Source organism: Pseudorasbora parva, chromosome 18, assembly GCF_024679245.1.
Source record: "Pseudorasbora parva isolate DD20220531a chromosome 18, ASM2467924v1, whole genome shotgun sequence".
In the NCBI taxonomy this organism is placed as follows: Eukaryota; Metazoa; Chordata; class Actinopteri; order Cypriniformes; family Gobionidae; genus Pseudorasbora; species Pseudorasbora parva.
In genome coordinates, this window is record NC_090189.1 from 35,037,387 (window position 1) to 35,057,047 (window position 19,661).

Sequence of the window (19,661 nt, forward strand, 5' to 3'; positions counted from 1 at the left end):
TATCTTTCATTATTCAACTAAATATTAAATGTGATATTTTTAATTAATGATACCCTTTAAAAAATAAATAAAAAAGTAAAGTTTTAATCTTTTGACATGCGCACACTGCATGAATATATAGTTTCCCACTGTTGATGCATACTTACCTTCTTCTCTTTTTTTGACATAATATTTTTCTATTTCAGGTCCTTATTAGGTGGTAAGAGGTAGGTAAGAGTCCATGACGAGGAAAGGAAACTATTATAAAATAGTTTATGACACTTTATTCAACAGGAAGAACAGCTCGTTTTGCGTGTCATGCGTAATTATGCCATTTCATATTACATATTGAGTCCAGTTTCAGCTTTCAATCCGATCAAATGTTTACATGTCCTCTTGATCGGATTACAAAAGGAATAAATGGAGCAATTCCAATAGGGTCCTCACAACATTGCTGCTCAGGCCCTAATAAATCCACCCCTTACAATCCAAATTAAATTTTCATCAGATCTGGTCAATTCTTTCCGATTGACGTGGTTACATGTGACTTTTTTATTCCGATTGTGCTAATAGTCTGGTTATGATCGGATTTTAAGGGTCCATGTAAACGCAGCTACTGATTCACTATGCTAAGCCTATTACAAGTGTTTATTATTTAGATCAAGCAGGATGGTTTTCGCAGGTAATTTATGGATGTCACTCACCCGTGCGCGCCTTGTCAAACTGTAAATAGAGAACAGCTGCTCCGGCTACTTTGGTACATTTATTTACATTTTCTTTCATAATGTGAGTTTTCAATTGTTTTAATTCAATTAAAGTTTAGAATTTTGGGAATTCTAAGTATGGTAATATTAGTGGAGGGCACTATTAATTATTAATACAACTGAATTGTAGCATAAAAAATATCTAACAGTCAAATTACAATACTTGTGTGTTCATTTTTTTCACTTGTAAGCATAAAGCCCATGTTTTATTTTGCAGGGAGACTGGCAGGCATAATAGTCGGTTTGATGGATCTGCTGGTCTGACTGAAATTATGATCAAAATGTATTTACTATTTTACATAAGCCTACAGTCAGCTGCAGACAAAGTAGCAGCAGAACTTTATTTTAAGTGCCTATCATTCACATTTTATCCACCCCCTAAATGACAAGTAAAAGCAAAATGTTCACAAAAAACATTTATTAGGCGCTTTCTGTTGGTTAGACAGTCTTAACGGGCAGTTCTTGACTAGAATAAGCTGTAAAATGGACCAGACTTCATGCAGATTTCAAATACTAAGAACCTTGCACTTTGTTCAAAAACATTTTGTTACTATCTGTACTCTGTAAGGGCATATCCTCATAATTACCCAACTAAATTTTTTTATAATAATTCTAGACATGTTAATCTTTGTTCTTGTTCTTTTCTTTTAGGCCAATGTGGAGCTGTAGTTGTCCTGTCTGAACATTAGGTGACACTATAGGTTTACTTATTTCTCTATAAGCATTATTGCTTCACTCATGTATGTTTTACCCTGGGCACATGAAGTGCTGTTCTAAAAACAACATAACTGTCATTTCAAAATTGTCAGTCAGTTGAATTTACATTTATTAATTTATCTTAAAGAGGCAATGCTAGTAATACAAAGTTTCAATCATTGTTCGTGATAGTACAAGCTAGAATAAGGGAAGGATTAAGAAATAGTGAGAGCATAGACAAAGTGAAAGATATTTGTTTTTTAAGTAGACTTGCAGTTATGTGCTCACAGAAGAGATGAGTTTTCAGCCGTTTTTTGAACAGTGGCGGAAATCTGCAGTTTGGTAGAGCTACTGATTTTAATAGTATTTACGTTGCTCGCTTTTTTAACTGAAACAGAAGCTGGAAAAGGGGAAGCTGAAATTACATTGTGGTGCGCATATGGACAATGTGGGGTAAAAGGTCAAGGACTACTGTTTGACCAAACTTCAAAAACTCACCTCCTTTTCTGAAGAGGTAGACTGGCACAAGATACAGCATGGAGTGTTGAATATAGTAGATCTCCTTTTCAAATGGAAGCTGTGATGGGGGGGAAAGTATGTTTAGATCATCATCATACAGAGAGCCTTGCATTTGATTCTTATTTGGTGTTAGCATGTGTCACTACGATATATGCTTATGCAATAAGCATCTAAACATAGCACCTAAACAACAAAGCACCTAAACCATGCAAATATAGTATCGATACTAGCAGTGATGACGGGTTCGAGCACTTAAGGTGGCAGCTGGCATCTCTAGGAAAACAATAAATGTCAGGTAAAAAACACTGCTATCACCAGTTACCATTTGCTGGCACTATGACCTTTGCCCACAATATCCGCAAACATGTGATCAGCCCCCAACACCAAACATACAGCACCAATTTAACCTACAGTAGGTAGGTAGTCAACCAAAATACTTTAACCGCTGCCACATGGCAGTGAATACACAAGATTCTATCTCTCTGACTACTGTCACAGTGAAATATTACAGTGATGGAAGTGCTTGAAGTGTGCTTACTTTTTACTGTACAGTGCCCACAAGCTCTGAAGAACTTGATGTAAGGATAGAAACTATGCATAAAGCCTTCTCCAACACTCTGGATAGTGTTGCACCCCTCTGTTTGAAGAAAGTTAAAGAGAAACCCCCCACACATTGGTACAAAAATCACACACATGCTTTTAAGAAAGCAGGTGGAAGATTAAAAATGTAGAGGTATTTCAAGGGGCATAAATCATAAGCAGTATCACAGAACATGCCGTTCGCAAGCCAACTGCTGCCGCATTAGCATGTTCCTGATCCAGCTTATAGCGATGCTGGTCACAGCAGTATTCGCTGTGTATGTTGATGATAATGCAAGGGAGAGCGAGTTTATGGACAAGACTTTAATGTGCACTTGTACTGTGTATTCAACTCTTATGGTGATTTTTTTTTAGAGTGAAAACAGACGCTTCATCCGTTACTTGATAAAACTCATCATTACATTTTGGCCATCATTCGGACGGGATCCTCTACAACAGGCTTGTACTAATAGTGGATAAAAGCAAAATGACAAGATAGGTTATAACCATAATTTTAAACTAAACTATACCTGCTCTATCTCCATGCACAATTTATTCTCTGACTCTGTAGGCTTCATTGTCCGACTCAGCGTTCGAACCGAACATAGGCTAGCTATTGAGTTTCTGACATTTTCATTGTGTGAAATTGTCCTGACACTGGAGCATGAGATCTTAAAGCCACGCCCATTATTAAAAGGTGGCCAGGAGCAACAGCTAATTTACATTTAAAGGGACACAAAAAGGATGTGTTTTTGCTCACCTCCAAAAAGTGGCAATTTTAACATGCAATAAAAATGTGTGGATTTTGAGGGGAAATCAGGGGTATAATAGGTCTCATTATTAAAAAAAAAATAGGGTCCTCCCACATTTCTTTGTTTCTGCAACATTAAACATAATACAATAAAAATATCCAAAACAGTAACAAAAACTAAAAATAAATGTATCTAGTGCTCTTCAGGATGGATCTTTCCTCCAACATTATAATCCTGAAAAGAAAACTAGCCACAAAACAAATATCATGTTTTATATGAGGATGAATATAAATGCCTGGTAAAATAATGTAGAATTTCATGTAAAATAAACAGATTATGCTCATTGGCTGTCTCTGTTGCCACCATGTCCATTCTTGTTATCAAACATGACAACATTAAGCATACCTACAAATTAACATCGTGCTCCAGTGTACAGTGAGGAATACTTGACAATTGCTAGGTTTTCAACCACTTTTAAAATTAGTGTAATTTACTTTTACATTAGTTTGTAATCCGTTTATATTATCACCATGAATATACTCACCAGTCTAGTGTTGACTACTGGAAAGAGAAGAGCTAGAAGGGCTCCATTCAGCATGTGGACCTGGAGTCTTCAAAATAGAAAAAAGATTGTTAGACATTAGGAAAACAGTAGAAGGCTCACAGCAACACTAACTAAAACAAGACTACATGATCACACAGTTCTAAATATCAAACAAGGGAAAACAGTGACATAAAGAAATATCAAGTTGACAATATCAGAAATATCATTCAAAATCTGAAGCTATGATAGGCCAGAAGCAACAGTACCACAAAAATACAATCACAAACAAACCTATTTAAATATTTAAACACAATTTGCCAGCACAATTATGCTATCTTGAAGCAGCAAAATATACATCCTGCACAGAGAAGTGATAGACCAACTAGGTGTTAAAATTAAAAAATTCAGCTAGAAATATATTCAAGATGGTGGTATAAAATGAGAAATGGTGATAGATCCTCTGCTTTGCCAGAGAAGGTTAACAGCAGTTACAGTGCACATCAGTAAATAAAGTTTAACCTCTGCTTTGCCCGGGATGATTGAATACATTATTGTTGCAATGGGGAGTGGTTTAGTGATCTAGGCAGACTAGCTTGCAAGCTCCCCGATGACGATTTCAACAGGTAAGACTTCAGAACTCTAGAACCAGAAGCAAACCCCCTGATTTTAGACACGACAACAAATACATTATATCTTCTTGACTATAGGTTTTAAAACGTCGCTAAAAGGGTTAAACCATAGGAACCTAAAGAAATTAAACCTATTATGATTATCTATCATAATGAAAAATGTCTACTCATGCGATAATGTCAAAAAAACAAAACAAAAGAACCCTGACACACATTAGCATACTCGCCCAATAGTGGAAACACATCTATTGACAATGGTCAATGGAACTATTTGTCTCTACTTGTTTTGATGTAGATTCAGAGTACAGAATGCACTGTCCTTCATAAACCTTGCATGTTTTGTAGCAAATCCACAAACTAACTTCAAATTGGTTACTTGGGAAAGAGATGTTAAAGCAAAAGTAAAGACTGCAGCACCATCCTTGAATAAAGCAAACCCAGAGAACAAACAAAAATGTAAATGCCCTAAGAGAGGTTGATTACCTAGGTAGAATACCACATTAGACATCCATGATCAAGCATCATGAGGGACAAAAAGAATCAACGGAGCAATTCTGCATTGAAAATTGCATTGGTTTCACACTGAAGCCAAGCAAGGCTGAGCCTGGTCAGTACCTGGACAGGAGACCAACTGAGAAAACTAGGTTGCTGCTGGTGAGGCCAGCATGGGGCCCTCACCCTGTGGTCTGTGTGGGTTCTAAAGCCCAATTATAGTGATGGGGATACTATAATGTAACAAGCATCATCCTTCAGATGCGATGTTAAACCAAGGTCCTGACTCTCTGTGGTCATTAAAAATCCTAAAAGTATGTCCTTCGATAAAGAGTAGGGGTGTAACCACAGCATCATGGCCAAAGTTGCCCATTGCCCTCTGTCCATCATGGCCTCCTAATAATCCCCATATATACGATTGGCTTAATCACTTGGTCTCCTCTCCACCAATCTGTGCGGTGAGCACTCTGCCACAATATGGCTGCCATGGCATCATCTAGGTGGATGCTGCACATTGGTGGTGGTTGAGGAGATCCCTCCCTTCTACATGTAAAGCGCTTTGAGTGCATAGTGTTAAATTTGCATAGTGTGAAGAGTTATTAGAACTCTCAAAGGAGGGACTTTGGGAATACAAATGGTGTGGTTTAGCATTTGCAGCTTATCCTGCATCTTATCTTGCATTCTCGAGTCGGGGGAAGGGGGAGAGGTGATACATATATCTAAATTAGGGCACATGCAGTTAGTACATGCGGGCACGTCATCCTCAATAATGGTAAATGGACTGCATTTATATATGACTGCATTTAAATCCATATCCATATGGCAACATGGCAACATGCCATGTGGCTCATGGCAACACATTGATGTCTTAAAGGACAACTCCAAGGAATTTTTAAGTTAATCTTCTTTATACATTTGTTATACATCGTTATACCTTTGGGAGTACATAGAGGAAAGAAAAAAAACTAACCGGATTGGTGCTTGCACGGACAATTAATGTCCAGAGCCCCCACCCAGCTAAAACAGCAGTTATGGGGGCATAAACGTAAAGGGTGTCTTTGTGCCTCTTAACAGACACAAAATGTAACTAAAATGTCTGTCCAACATGAAAAGGGCCCTTACATGACAACAAGATGATTTTAGCCACTTGGCCATTATTTAAATTCACCTGTTTTAGACGGCTAGCTGTATCTCGCGCTGAAGAGACTCCATTGTAGCCGGAAAAAAGGCAAATAGTCCAGTGGGGAAGAGCATTGTGTGTATGAAGAGACATAGTTTATTTCTAATTCGGAGGGACTGTCACTCATGTCAAAAAGTGAGAAACTAAAGTAACTTGTGTGATCAGCACTGATTTGAGATGCAAACTGTTTAGAAAAATTCAGTCCGATTTGGTGAACTGGTTTGACCGGTTCACTAAAAAGAACTGGTTGAAAAGAACAATTTGTTCATGAACCGGACATCACTAGAGTGATGATCCGATCAGGCTCACAAGTGAAGAAGAAATGGTTCATGTATGTGCCTTTCCAAATTTTGGCAACAGAATGTGAAAGCGAGACAAGGATAACTAACTTACACAGACACAACACAGTGGGCGGTTGAAGAAAAATGTCTTTCCGTGGACGAAGACGGGTGCAACCACTGTGGAGGTAATGCAAACTTTATTTATCCTTTCATTTGGGCACACACGGCTTGAGGGAAGATGTGCAGTAATAAAATAATCATGCTTTACACACACAACGCTCTTCCCAACTGAACTATTTGCCTTTTTTTGCGGCTATAACGGAGTTCCCACGGGACTTCAGCGCGAGATTAAGCTTGCCGTCTAAAACACTATTTAGGTGAATTTAAACTATGGCTAAGTGGCTAAACGCATCTTGTTGTCATGTCAGGGCCCTGTTCATGTCGGACAGACATTTTAATTGCATTTTGTCTCTGTTAAAAGGCACAAAGACACCCTTTACGTTTATGCCCCCATAGCTGCCATTTTAGCTGCCATTTAAGCACCAATTCGTTTTTTCTTCTTCTTCTATAGACTGTACTCAAAAAGGTATGACGATCAAGATTAACTAAAAAAATTCCCCAGAGGTGTCCTTTAATGATTAATTAAAATACATTTCTTACATAGAGTTCCTTTAATTCTACAGTATCTTTTTATATTTTATTCCTATATTTTTAGTTTTATTTTATTTTATTCTTTCATAGCTATATTTATGTACATTTTTTCATGTGTATATTGCATGGGCTCCGGAAGCAAATAAAAAGTGGGTGGGTCAGTAGCGGTTAAGGCAAAATATGATTAAAAAAAATTATTTCATAGATGTGATTTCCTGCATTATGGTGCATTTTAGGCCATATCCCCCTATACCAAAAAAGACCTCAAACCAGTCAATACCAATAGTCTAATAAAAAGGCTATATTCATTTAACTGCCATAGAAATCAACAGTTTCACAGATAATGATAATGAACAAGTTGCATGTTTTTTATGCTCCGTGTCCAGACAGAAAACGTGCCGTTTACTAAACGATTGATTGGGCCAGACAAAATTACAGAAATCACCAAATTATTTAGCGTGGCTATAGAGTAGGGGTAAGATGCATGGCATCAAGTTGACGCATATCGAGCATAGGTTCGAATCCGCCTTTTGCCACACTCGCTCTACTCCCTTTCCCCATCACATATCAGATCGGAAAGGTATTTATTTTCAATAAAAAAATAGAAAATATTAGAAAAGGGGATTAGTAAATCACTTAATGAACTATATTAATAATTTAGTATATAAATAAAGGTGACTTGACTTGACTCACAAGTCAGAAGATCGGTGCAATCAAATTGGTAGAACTCAAAATATTTAATCCAGTTCATTCTGCTTGAAGATTGGATTCATCACACTGGTATGGAGACGAAATCGATACCGTCATGACACACATTTGATTATTCAATTTCTTATTTGAATACTACTGTTAAATAGACCTACAGTAGCTGAATTTTTTATTTTTTATATTTTATTTAATTTGCATTTGTCCAATTATTTGTCATTTGCATGGCTCCAAGCTCAAAAAACCCCCAAAAGGAATTAAGTAATCCTATCAGCATGAGTGGTGGTTGTAATTATTCTCCCGCCGGTCAGTTTTAGGGTTATGGTCAAAAGCATACACAAGAAAAACACAAGACAATAAAATATTTTTTTATTAACATAATAAATACAAATACAAAAGCATTAACTTCCCCCAAAAATTATATTCTTAGGTAAAGCATAGAATTTTGAATAGGTTTTTGAATTTTGAATAAGCATAGAATAGGTTTTTGAACCTACTTGGAGGGCCAAACTCTTGCAAACTCTTCCATTGACCCTAAAAATCTTTTATCTGAAAGCCAGATTTCTATAATTTTTAAAATCACATTTTTTCAATCTTTAAAATATATCTAAATTATGGCATATGCTCTGTGCGACATATGTCATATGCATTCATGCATTCATGACAAGGCTACATTATTGTAATGCTTTACTGCGTGGTTGTAGACTAGGTCAACCCAGCCCTGCCTGCCGGCAATATGTTTTTGCCTTGCAGCTCAGGCTGGAAACCTGGACATACTTTTATCCAGCTTCTGTTACAAATTTGCAGGGACCAATCACACCTGGCCTATCCACCTGGCGCTAATGCTAGGCGTTATACCGGTTCATACCCAATAACGGTATTTATTTTTATGATATTGTATTGCGGTATCATTAAAATTCATATGTCGCTTAAACAACGGTAGGAGCGCGGCGCAGCGACTGTTTATAGAGGGATCGCTTTTCACTGTTGCACTGTTGTGGGAGCACAGCTGAGATCACAAGGCTGAATCCGAAATGGCCCACTGAAGCATCATTTACTATTCCCTACGTTATCCACTTATATTGTTCGCTTGAAGGAGTGAATGAAAACGAGCGTGTTTAATCGGACAGCTGTTGTCTGTACATCGGCTATACACTCTTTATTACGGTGCAATGTGAGACTGAATGAGTGCACTGAATAACATCCACTACGGTCGCGGACACCAGCCCTTGGATTCAGCCCTTGATTACAGCAGAGAATTCAAACTTCATGCAGTTTCTGCTCAGAGAGCCGCGGTGAGATTAACAACGGTCTCCAGATCAGAATCAGAGCGGAGCAAATGCGGTTACGTTTTTTTATGGACCGGTTTCATATACTCTAGTGCTCTAAACATGAACCAGCAGCGTATGGGCACATATTTCATCACGTCATCTTCAATTAAATGTAAAGGACACGCATACAACCGTACAACAGAACAGATTATTCTGCTACACGAAATAGAATGATGTAAATTAATAAACAGACTAACAATTCAAAGAATATTGGGCGAAAAGTAACTGCTTTATTCTTTATGTGTTAAACTGACGTGTCATTATTTGTTCAGAGACTAGTGTTTCTTAAATGTATTGAAAATTATGGAATGTCAAATATTAAAAATAAATAAATAAATAAACAAAGAAATGTCAAAAAGCAAAAATAAATTAATAAATATATAAATAAATGTATAAATAAATATACATAGAAAAGCAAAAATGAATAATTATTTATACATTTATTTTCATATATATATATATATATATATATATATATATATATATATATATATATATATATATATATATATATATATATATATAATTTATTATTTTATTTATTCCTACATTTATTTATTTTTATTTTTATTTATTTCCACATTTATTCCTTTCTACATTTATCTATTCATATATTTATTTATGCATTTATTTATTTTATACATTTAATTATTACCGAAATACAATAAGTATAGCCTACTGATGTTGATACTGTCTGTGATGAAGGACTTGGATATGTATATGGCCAAAATCTAATATCACGGGTTAAGTCATATCACCCTAACTGTAGCCTACTGTGTTGTAAAATGTCCTGGGCTAACAAACATGAACAGCATCTTCAACAGATCGGATTACAGGGACTCTGAAATGGAAGTGCTTGATATTTTCTCACGGAAAGGAAGCAGCTCACATATAGTATACAGTGAAGTCCATGCACTTAAAACGAGAGGGCGGAGGAAATATTGCAAATGTACTATAGGTAAACTTTAAATATATTGTATTTAAATGATAGTGATCATACTATCCTTAGTAATAGTGACATTAAACACATTTTAGGCTTAATATATAAAAATGCATTGTGCAATAAAAAAAGAACTCCAAAATAAAGTTTAATTATAATATTTATATCAGTAAGACTCAAGCGATATGTCAGTAAATAAACTAATGGGCTTGTAGTAGTTAGTATGAAATAAATGTAGGTCTATTTAAATACATTTTGGCTTAGTTTTTTCACCAGTTCGACTCTGCATCCATTGCCTCCATTATAATATTCAACACTCTTACAGTGTAATTTACTTGTAATTGTAATGTACATTTGAAATTTATGCTGAGTGAATTCTGCATTTATACAAGAGTATATATAAATTGTACTTAAGTATACTTGGAGTAGTTCCACTTTAGCACAAAGAAGTATATTTAATACAACGTTAGTTGAACTTTAGCACTGCTTTTGTACAACTAAAATGCATTTAGTACAAAAGTTTTTTTTAGTTTTACCAATTTAACAGACTTTAAGTATACCAATTTGTAGTGTGTCACGAATGCATTTAGTTTTTTTTAAAGTACATATAAATAAAATTATTTCCTGCGATTAATCACAATTAAAAAAAAATGTATCTATTGACAGCCCCAATTTATATATTACTATATATTGTAGTGTATTTTTTTTAAATGCAGCAAACAATTGATTTGTTAAAATTCTTGTTGGTAAACAGTTAACCAGCTATATATAGCTAGATCCAGAGGTGGAAAGTAACTAAGTACATTTACTTGAGTACTGTACTTAAGTACACTTTTTGAGTATCTGTACTTTACTGGAATATTATTTTTTCTGGAAACTTATGACTTTTACTTCACTACATTTGAAAGACAAATATCGTACTTTTTACTCCACTACATTTCTATCTAGGTCGAAAATCGTTTCTGTTGCAGCTCTGAAAGTCGGTGGATGATATTTTCCTTCTTTAAAAGGTTTTGTTGTTGTTGTTGTTGCAGACAGTCTATCAGGAATCACTCTTATAGGGTCATATACATTTCCCGAACTTTTTTTGAACACTGATCTGTTCATAGCAAAATGGAAGTGTTGTTTCATTTTGTTTCAAATGTTTCATTTTTTTTTTTTTAAATCAAGATTTGTTTAGTTGGCATACACTTGGTGCGTGTCTTATAAAATATAAAAAATATAAACGTCTGGGAGAAAGAGAATGGTAAAGTTGGGAGAATATCAGATGTGCATCAGTGTATTGGATCCGTGCATTCGGCCTTAAAGTGACAACAGCTTTGTAACTTATATACAAGTATTTAAATTAGTTTAAGTTAGTCGTATGCTAGTATGTCAGATGGAGCATCACTGCGGTTGTGTGCAAAAGTGCTGAGCTTGGCCTGACTTGTTTGAAAGTAAATGGTTGTAGGTGTAACAGAGGCCAGCTAGTAGTAGTTGCTGTGCAAGTAAACCTCACTCCTCTGACCTCGAGAGACACTCTAACGACTGACGCTAGAGGTTGCAGCCTTTAGCCTCCTTGTTAGAGCGTCCGACTCTCATGCCGGTGGTCCCGGGTTCGAGTCCCGGTCAAACAGTAGGGGTTACATTGGTGCCGTGACCCGGATGGGAGTGAGGTTTAGGGGGGTGAGTGTAACAGAGGCCAGCTAGTAGTAGTTGCTGTGCAAGTAAACCTCACTCCTCTGACCTCAAGTCTCTTGAGGTCAGAGGAGTGAGGTTTACTTGCACAGCAACTCTAGCGACTGATGCTAGAGGTTGCAGCCTTTAGCCTCCTTGTTAGAGCGTCCGACTCTCATGCCGGTGGTCCCGGGTTCGAGTCCCGGTCAAACAGTAGGGGGTTACATTGGTGCCGTGACCCGGATGGGAGTGAGGTTTAGGGGGGTGAGTGTAACAGAGGCCAGCTAGTAGTAGTTGCTGTGCAAGTAAACCTCACTCCTCTGACCTCAAGTCTCTTGAGGTCAGAGGAGTGAGGTTTACTTGCACAGCAACTCTAGCGACTGACGCTAGAGGTTGCAGCCTTTAGCCTCCTTGTTAGAGTGTCCGACTTTCATGCCGGCGGTCCCGGGTTCGAGTCCCGGTCCGAACAGTAGGGGTTACATAGGCCTATATATGGGTCACGACAATTTAAAAAATAAAATAAAATAAAAGATGGTCACTCTTAAAAAAGTTTGAAAACCACTGAGTTTAAACCACTGAGTTTAAACCACTGGAGTCCCATAGAATACTTTATTGATGTCGGTCCTAGCATTCTGGACCTTGAAAGTGATCGTTGTGTTGGATTTCTATGGAGGGACAGAAACCTCTCAGATTTGATTAAAATGATGCTACAGAAATGATGGTCTGTTCATTTGTGTTCTGTAAAACAATTTGGTTGTCTTATGGTTGTGGAACACAAATTATTGACAGAATTGTAATTTTTGGGTGAACAAACCCTTCAGTCTTCAATGAATGATGCGTTTCAATCAGAGAGCACAGTAGAATAGGAGGGCAATAATTCTGACTAAAATATAAATTGCTAAAATATTTTTTGGTTTGAAATTAAGAGTGCCTTTAAAAATATACATATAACACAAGAAATCATATTTATGAGCAGTACTGTTGGAATAGCCCATGTTAAATAATTACTTTTTTTATAAGTGTGAATGTGGGTTGTTCGTACAATTTAACATTTTGTGCTTTTGTCTTTGTTTATAATTTTTAATTGAGTCATTTTAATTCTGCTTTAAAATATTAACCAATCAGTTTAGATGTTAGTTTTAGAATGTATTTGAACCTTTTTCCCACTTATAATTTACAGTATAGCCTAAAAAGATACATTAATGTATTTCATTTTTAATGTAAATTTTTGTTTAATGTATAATATGTATTTTTCCCCCGATTAATCGGACAAAGAATCGACAGATTTATCATTAAAATAATCATAGTTGCAGCCCTACACTGACTGCTCCAGTTAATGAGCATTTTTTGGGGTTTCATCATACACCATATACACCAATATAATTCATAATTTTGGTATTACTAGTGATATTTAACACATATGTAATATTGCTACAGAAATAATCAGGGGTTTTTCATGCTCTGTTGTAGTAATTTGTTATTTGTTTCATTCTGACATGGCTAACTGACTATCCCAAGCATTCACAGAAAAAGGTTTTGAAAGTTGCAAAGGCTATTTTAAGAATAGGCTGGTTTGAATTCCTCATAAGCTGAAGAGGCCAAACACTACATTAGTTACTAGACTCAAATTGCACAAGACCAAGAGTGATGGTGACAAAGAGAGCTCACAGTTCTCTGCAGTGCAACCTCTTTCTGAGTACTTACCTAAAGATAACCATGGCAGTTTTACAGGGGGGACATGCAAGCAGGAAGATCTGCAAAAGAGGAAGTGATAAAGCTCAATAACCGACTTTTACAGACAAAGCGGATATAAATAGATAAATGCAAACTTTGAACCATGGGCCAAGCTGTTATCAGAACAAATTTATCACGTTTTCAGTGGCTGGGTGTTAATCAGAGACACTGAGAAATGTGAAAAATGGATCCCTGAAGATAACCACCATTTTGGACCAGTTCAGTGTTGCATTTAGAACTATTATCAAACCAACTTGGATTATGTGGCGCTTTGATTATGGCAGAAATATACCTACACATCCTCTGATCATCTTCATTTTACTTACCGGTATTTATTATTTTATGTAGCAATTATATAGTTTATGTAGCAATGAAAAACACACCGATTCATCAACACCATCATTCATTGTTAAAATGACAGATCTCAAAATATAAATTGCATTTGTAACTGAGCCATTTAAACAATATTTTTAAGAATTATTTCAGATGTTCATTTATACATTTCAGGTAAATGTCAAAATGAAAAAAAAAAGTGTTTTGGTTACAAACGCTATGCAGTCTTTTTTTTCAGCGATTAAGGCATCTACAGCAGGGTTAAAGAGATCACAGATTGACATTGTTTAGTATCTTTTGGGAGGGTAGCCAACATTTCCCTCTTTGGATATGAAGATCAGTCTAGGAGGATGACAGGAAAGGAAGAAAGGAAGGAAGAAAGGAATTTGAATCCTGTCAGCAGATTCATCGTCCCAGGTAAAGCAAACTATAGCACAATGACATCACGTAACAGGATGATACCGCTTTTACTTTCTTGTGTAATATGCTCATCCTGAGATGGGGTGAACAAGTTGGATAACACGGTTACAGCAATACTCCAATTAAGATGATCATAAAAAAAAATGTTTCCACTTCCTTTGACATTTTTCAAGTGCTTATTTTGAATTCAATCATAGCCAAAACTTGATTTAGACATTTTTTGAAGAATATTTGCTTTGGAGTGGTTTCTATATGCCTCAGTTTCATGAATGTCCTAAATCCCCAGTGAACAGCTTCAAAGGAAATGCCTTTAAAACTAACAGTAATTTGAACGTGTCCTGATTATGTGGAAATACTTTCTGTTCACTACGTCTTACCATGTAACTGTTTGATGCAATCTGCAATTTGTTCCTTCTTTTTTGTTCCACTAATGCAACAATAGCATTACTCTGAAGAAATATATTACATATGAATTTAAAAAAGGAAGTATTATGTAATTCCTCTGGGTGTAATAAGGGAGATTGTAGAAACACTAAACTGAGTTACACCTAGATTATTTAAGGAAATACTTTCATACAGCCTATAACAAAAAATGGGGGGTCTATACAGCAGTCATACAGGTCTCATAAATCACAAGCCTCATATACATCTGAAACATCATTTCTCTCAAATCTCACCCTCAAACCATGTTTTGTTGTTGTTTATCTTTCTTGCCCGGAACACAAAATTTATTTAGCAGAATCTGCATACTCTTTTCCATAAAATGAAAGTGAATGTAGACCAGGGCTATTGATAACTTTCTTGTCACTATTCACATCTAATCTTCTCCTTCATCAAAGCTCTGAAATATCCATCATGTTTGCACAAATTCAAATAGATGCAAACATCATTGGCGTGTCATCTCACTGATCATGAAATTGACATTCAAAATACACATATTTCAGCATATCTGGGCAACAAACCAGTTTTACAAGCTTTTTATTTTGTTTTGTCTTACTGAAGAGATTGACAAAGCTAATGCTGTACACCATACTGATCTCATCGAAAAAAGAAAAAACACAAAGCGATTATATACAGCACTTATTAATGCTACTATGCTGAAGCTAGTATAATTCTGCTTTATTTTATTCTGCTTTTAAGTCCAGCTAAAGTAAGTTTTTGATTAATTCATTTCCATTGTAAAAAAAAAAAAAATCATTAGTTATTTACTTCGGGGGGGCAGTTACACGACACCATTTTTAACTAAAATAGAAAACTCTCAATGCTCTCACGGGACGAGAAAATATCAGGACAATAAGGCTTGCAGGAAGGAGCTACTTGAAATAATTGACTTTAGGTTACATGCTGTATGCACAGAAGAATTTATAATGCAAGCTATTTTCCCATTAGTCTTTGTGTATACAGTATTACTGGTTTAACACTCAAATAGTGCTTGTGTGTGTGTGTGTGCGCGCGCGTGTGTTCCATTGATTCTGTTTACAATTCTCTACAATACGCTGCTTTTTTTATTTACCAGATGATAAGACTGTGACCTTGTTCAAATACTGTAAGAAATTGTACAAATAAGTTTATTGACTTAAGTGGAACTAGGGAGTTTCTACGAGGTACTTGTGTTCAAATATCGGAGACCTAGTAGAGTTGCATCATAGCGTGCAGGCAACCTGGTACACATACAACAAGGATTTATTGATTGAGTTGCTCAATATTAAAGAAAGCCTCATATTATCATAAACTAATAATTTACAATAAAAATGCTTGTGTCTGGGTATGGCTGGGCAACATATTAAATATTTACACCTGATATGGCTGATGATATAAAATTGAGAACAATTCGAATTTGATGGTGCTTCTGATGTGCACAAAATTTCCTAATAACGGTGTCTTCCTAATCTTTGTGATCAGTATGAGAACATCAAGACAGAGATATGTTCTAAAATGTATCTAAATGTTTTAGTAATAATATGGATATCAGCAAAACTTGTTTTTTGCACATGTGGCAAAAAATCCATGTGGCATGTGTTAAAGTTTTAATAACAATTTTAGTATAGGAAAAGTTTCTGTAACCATTTGTTTGCATAGTTGTTCACCCCATATAACAAGTCTACAGATAAAAATATATTGTAGATAGCTATTATATATAGGTAGCTATTGGTCATTACCAATTTATTAATAGTATTACTATATTTAAAAATCTAAATGCCATGACTTGGTGTTTTTGTACACTTGCGAGCTCTACGGGGAAAAAAACACTAAAAGCGGAATGATATCTAGTTGTTAGATCCTGTTTACACATGGTAATAGTATTCGGATGAATTTTGGTCGATCGCTCATAAGTGGTAAACACTAAATACAGGTGCAAATGGGGTATAAAATGTTTTGAGCTTGTCCACTTTTGACCACTTACAAGAGGTAGTCGAAAACGCATTCGACTGGATTGTTTTTGTAGCATCATGTGGTCGAATAGCTAAAGACCGCCTGCTAACCTAATGTGTAAACATTGTGAGAAGTACACTAGCCAGATGGGTTTTAAACTTTGTTGGCTGGAGACCCAAGTTTGGTTGAAGATTATGTAAAGATGAAAAACATAAAGCACAATGTTATCTCGAACACTGTGAGTGCTGTTAGAAACCAGGAATAATAAGAGAACATAACTATATTAGTGAATAAAAGTGTCTCTCATTCTTTATTGTTATAATAATATTTTTAGAATGTACAGTGTTCTTTTTGTTCTTAAAGGGATAGTTCACCCAAAATAAAAATTACCCCATAATTTACTCACCTTCGAAAAATCCTAGGTGTATATGACATTCTTCTTTCAGATAAATACAACCAGTTGCTGGTTGAAAAATGTCCTTGCTCTTCCTAGCTTTATAATAGCAGTGAATGGCTGCCCGAAACTTGTAGACCAAAAAAACAGTGTATCAATCCATTATAAAAGTGCTCCATGCGGCTTTGGGGGGTTAATAAAGGCCTTCTTAAAAAGCGAATCGATAGGTTTGTGTAAGAAAAATATCCATATTTAACACTTTAAATAAGTCATTTAAAAATATCTAGCTTCCAGCAGACTGCCATCTGTTTCAGCTTACGAAGAAAGTATAAAGCCTCTCGCAGTTTAAAATGCTAACGCTACATCCACCGTCATCGCCATGCCAGTTATGCTTTTTTCTTAAGTTGAATACGGAAGGCGGTTTGCCGGAAGCTGCAACTTTATAAAATATATTTGTATATATTCTTACAAAAACCCATCGGTTCGCATCAGGAGGCCTTTATTAACCTACCGGAGCTGTGTTGATCACTTTTATAAATAATGGATAAAACCTTTTTTGGTCTACAAATTTGGATGGCTTTGAAGGGAAGTAAATTATGGGGTTAACTATCCCTTTAATGAAGAAAAATAAAACTTTAAATGAAAGAGTATTATTATAACCATAAAGAATGAGAGGCACAATTATGCACGAATATAGTTATGTCTTGAGTGTTATTGCTTTTGGACAGTAGTTATTGCGTAGTAAAAATATTGAAGATATAATTTTTCATTCAAATGTGTAAGCAGATACATCAAGTTTAATCCTTTTGAATAAAAAAAGCACACACACACACACACAAACGGAATGCAAAACTAAATGCAAAACTGATTCCTCTTCATTCAGCTAGTACAATATCTAAGGAAGAAATTGTACACCAGTTTGAACAGCTGTAAATAAGCGGTGCAAAAAATGTACGTACTTCCTCCTTTTTTAAACTGATCTGTTTTAAATGTGACAGCTCTCATTTCCTTCCTCTGTTTTGAGAACCAGGGTGAGGAGAGGCATTGAAAATGATAAAACAAGTTCTGATTTGCTCCGTTACCTGGTGGTATGCAATGAAAATTAGCAGTGCATGCAATGACATTCAAAGCTTTGAAACCAAAGGAAATATTGCCGCAAACCTTAACTACTTTAAAATCATTTACCCAAATCAAATTATGACATACTGAAAATGGGTTCAAATAAGTCAAGTGACCTGAAGTTGATTGTTTTGTTCAAGGCCACAGTGGTGAGTGAACCAACCTTTTGGAATTTTTAAACTACACCCTAGGCTATTAGTTAACAACCCAAACTTATCTGCAATAAACGCAGCTCCACGTCTGCACAATAATTGTTTGATTTTTATCATAAATATACTTACTTGCACCATTGTGACCACATGACATGGATTGAGGAGGTAGATCACAGTCTTTGTAGCAAACTTAAACCCAACCTCAACTCCAAAAGTCATGCACAGAGCCACAAGCAACAGGTTCTTGCCCCAGCTGTCTTCCTTACTCCTCCTGCCATCTTTCCCAACATCTCTGACCTCTTTAGGGACATTGAGCTTCTTGGTGGCCACCACTACTTCCACAATAGAGAACAATACAATGATCAGAGTCTCACATATTCTCTGATGTGGAGAGAGGAAGGCTGCACACTCTGGCCCTCCGTTGCCCTCAAACATGGGGTCCACGCCTCCATATATCCAGTCAAGCAGACTGTAGATATTATACCGAGACATGTTCCTCTGCTCGTATTGAAAAAGGTACGAACAAGACGGTATAAAGGACAGGACACCAACCTCCTGGCGAAACATTAACTTCAAATCTGTCTTCGGTGTAAGAATAATGAAATGCTCAAGGTGGGCAGAGTCTGTCGCTTCAACAGATCGGCATCCTTTATGTAAAAGACACCTGTGGGAGAGACCTACAGACTGATGCGGTGTGTTATTCACAGATGGTCCCTGGCTTTAGTTTGTATGCAAGGAGGAAGGCGCATTTCCAAAAGTCTTCACTGGAAAACGTATTCTTCGCTAAGAGGAGAGTCCAGAATATTCCTGGCCAGAGCGGACCATTACATAAATGCTTCAAAGAGGCTCTTGTTCAACAGCGAGAGGCCTTAAACATCAACAACACGACCGAGGCCGATATGTGACAATTCGGTGTAGCGAGCTGCTGCAACATATCATCCGATAAAACGCGTTAAAAGCAGACGCAGAAGATGCGATGTGATCAGGTCCATGTGCCGTCGTATTAAAGAGAAACCATAGAAACGCCGCCCTGTTCACGCGGGCCCCCGCATCCACCCACACCGCAACACGCCTGCGCGCTCAGTTTCCCCCGAAAACCATCAGCATACTGATGATGTAGCCGAGCGTTTCCTGGAAAGGGACTGGTCGAGCGCGGTGGCCCCTCCTTCTTTTCACAATAATGTACTTGTTAACTCTCTCATTGCCGATGTATGTGTGCTTGTTTTGGTCACATTTTATAAAATGATACAGTATTCCCATAAATAAAAATATGGACATAACAAGAGAGTAGCCTGATAAAAAGTATTTGTATTGTATTTGTATGTTATAGCCTCATGGGTTCATGGGTTGTTGCCATGACATGACATTTCACTGTCACACAAAAAAAAAAAAAAAAATATATATATATATATATATATATATATATATATATATATAT

At 36.3% G+C, this 19,661-nt stretch overlaps 1 protein-coding gene across 1 annotated transcript in view; it reads right to left on the reverse strand.

The window, feature by feature from the left end:
* The window catches only part of LOC137045905 (transmembrane protein 164), a 30,439-nt gene extending 11,105 nt beyond the window's left edge, over positions 1–19,334 (reverse strand). The window contains exons 1-4 of the mRNA XM_067422866.1: positions 18,353–19,334; positions 13,403–13,452; positions 3,834–3,900; positions 1,938–2,016 (exon numbers count right to left, since the gene is read on the reverse strand). Coding sequence (XP_067278967.1) covers positions 1,938–2,016; positions 3,834–3,900; positions 13,403–13,452; positions 18,353–18,790 — 634 coding nt within the window. The 5' untranslated portion in view covers positions 18,791–19,334. The remainder of the gene's footprint in view (positions 1–1,937; positions 2,017–3,833; positions 3,901–13,402; positions 13,453–18,352) is intronic.
* Positions 19,335–19,661: the final 327 nt, after the last annotated feature.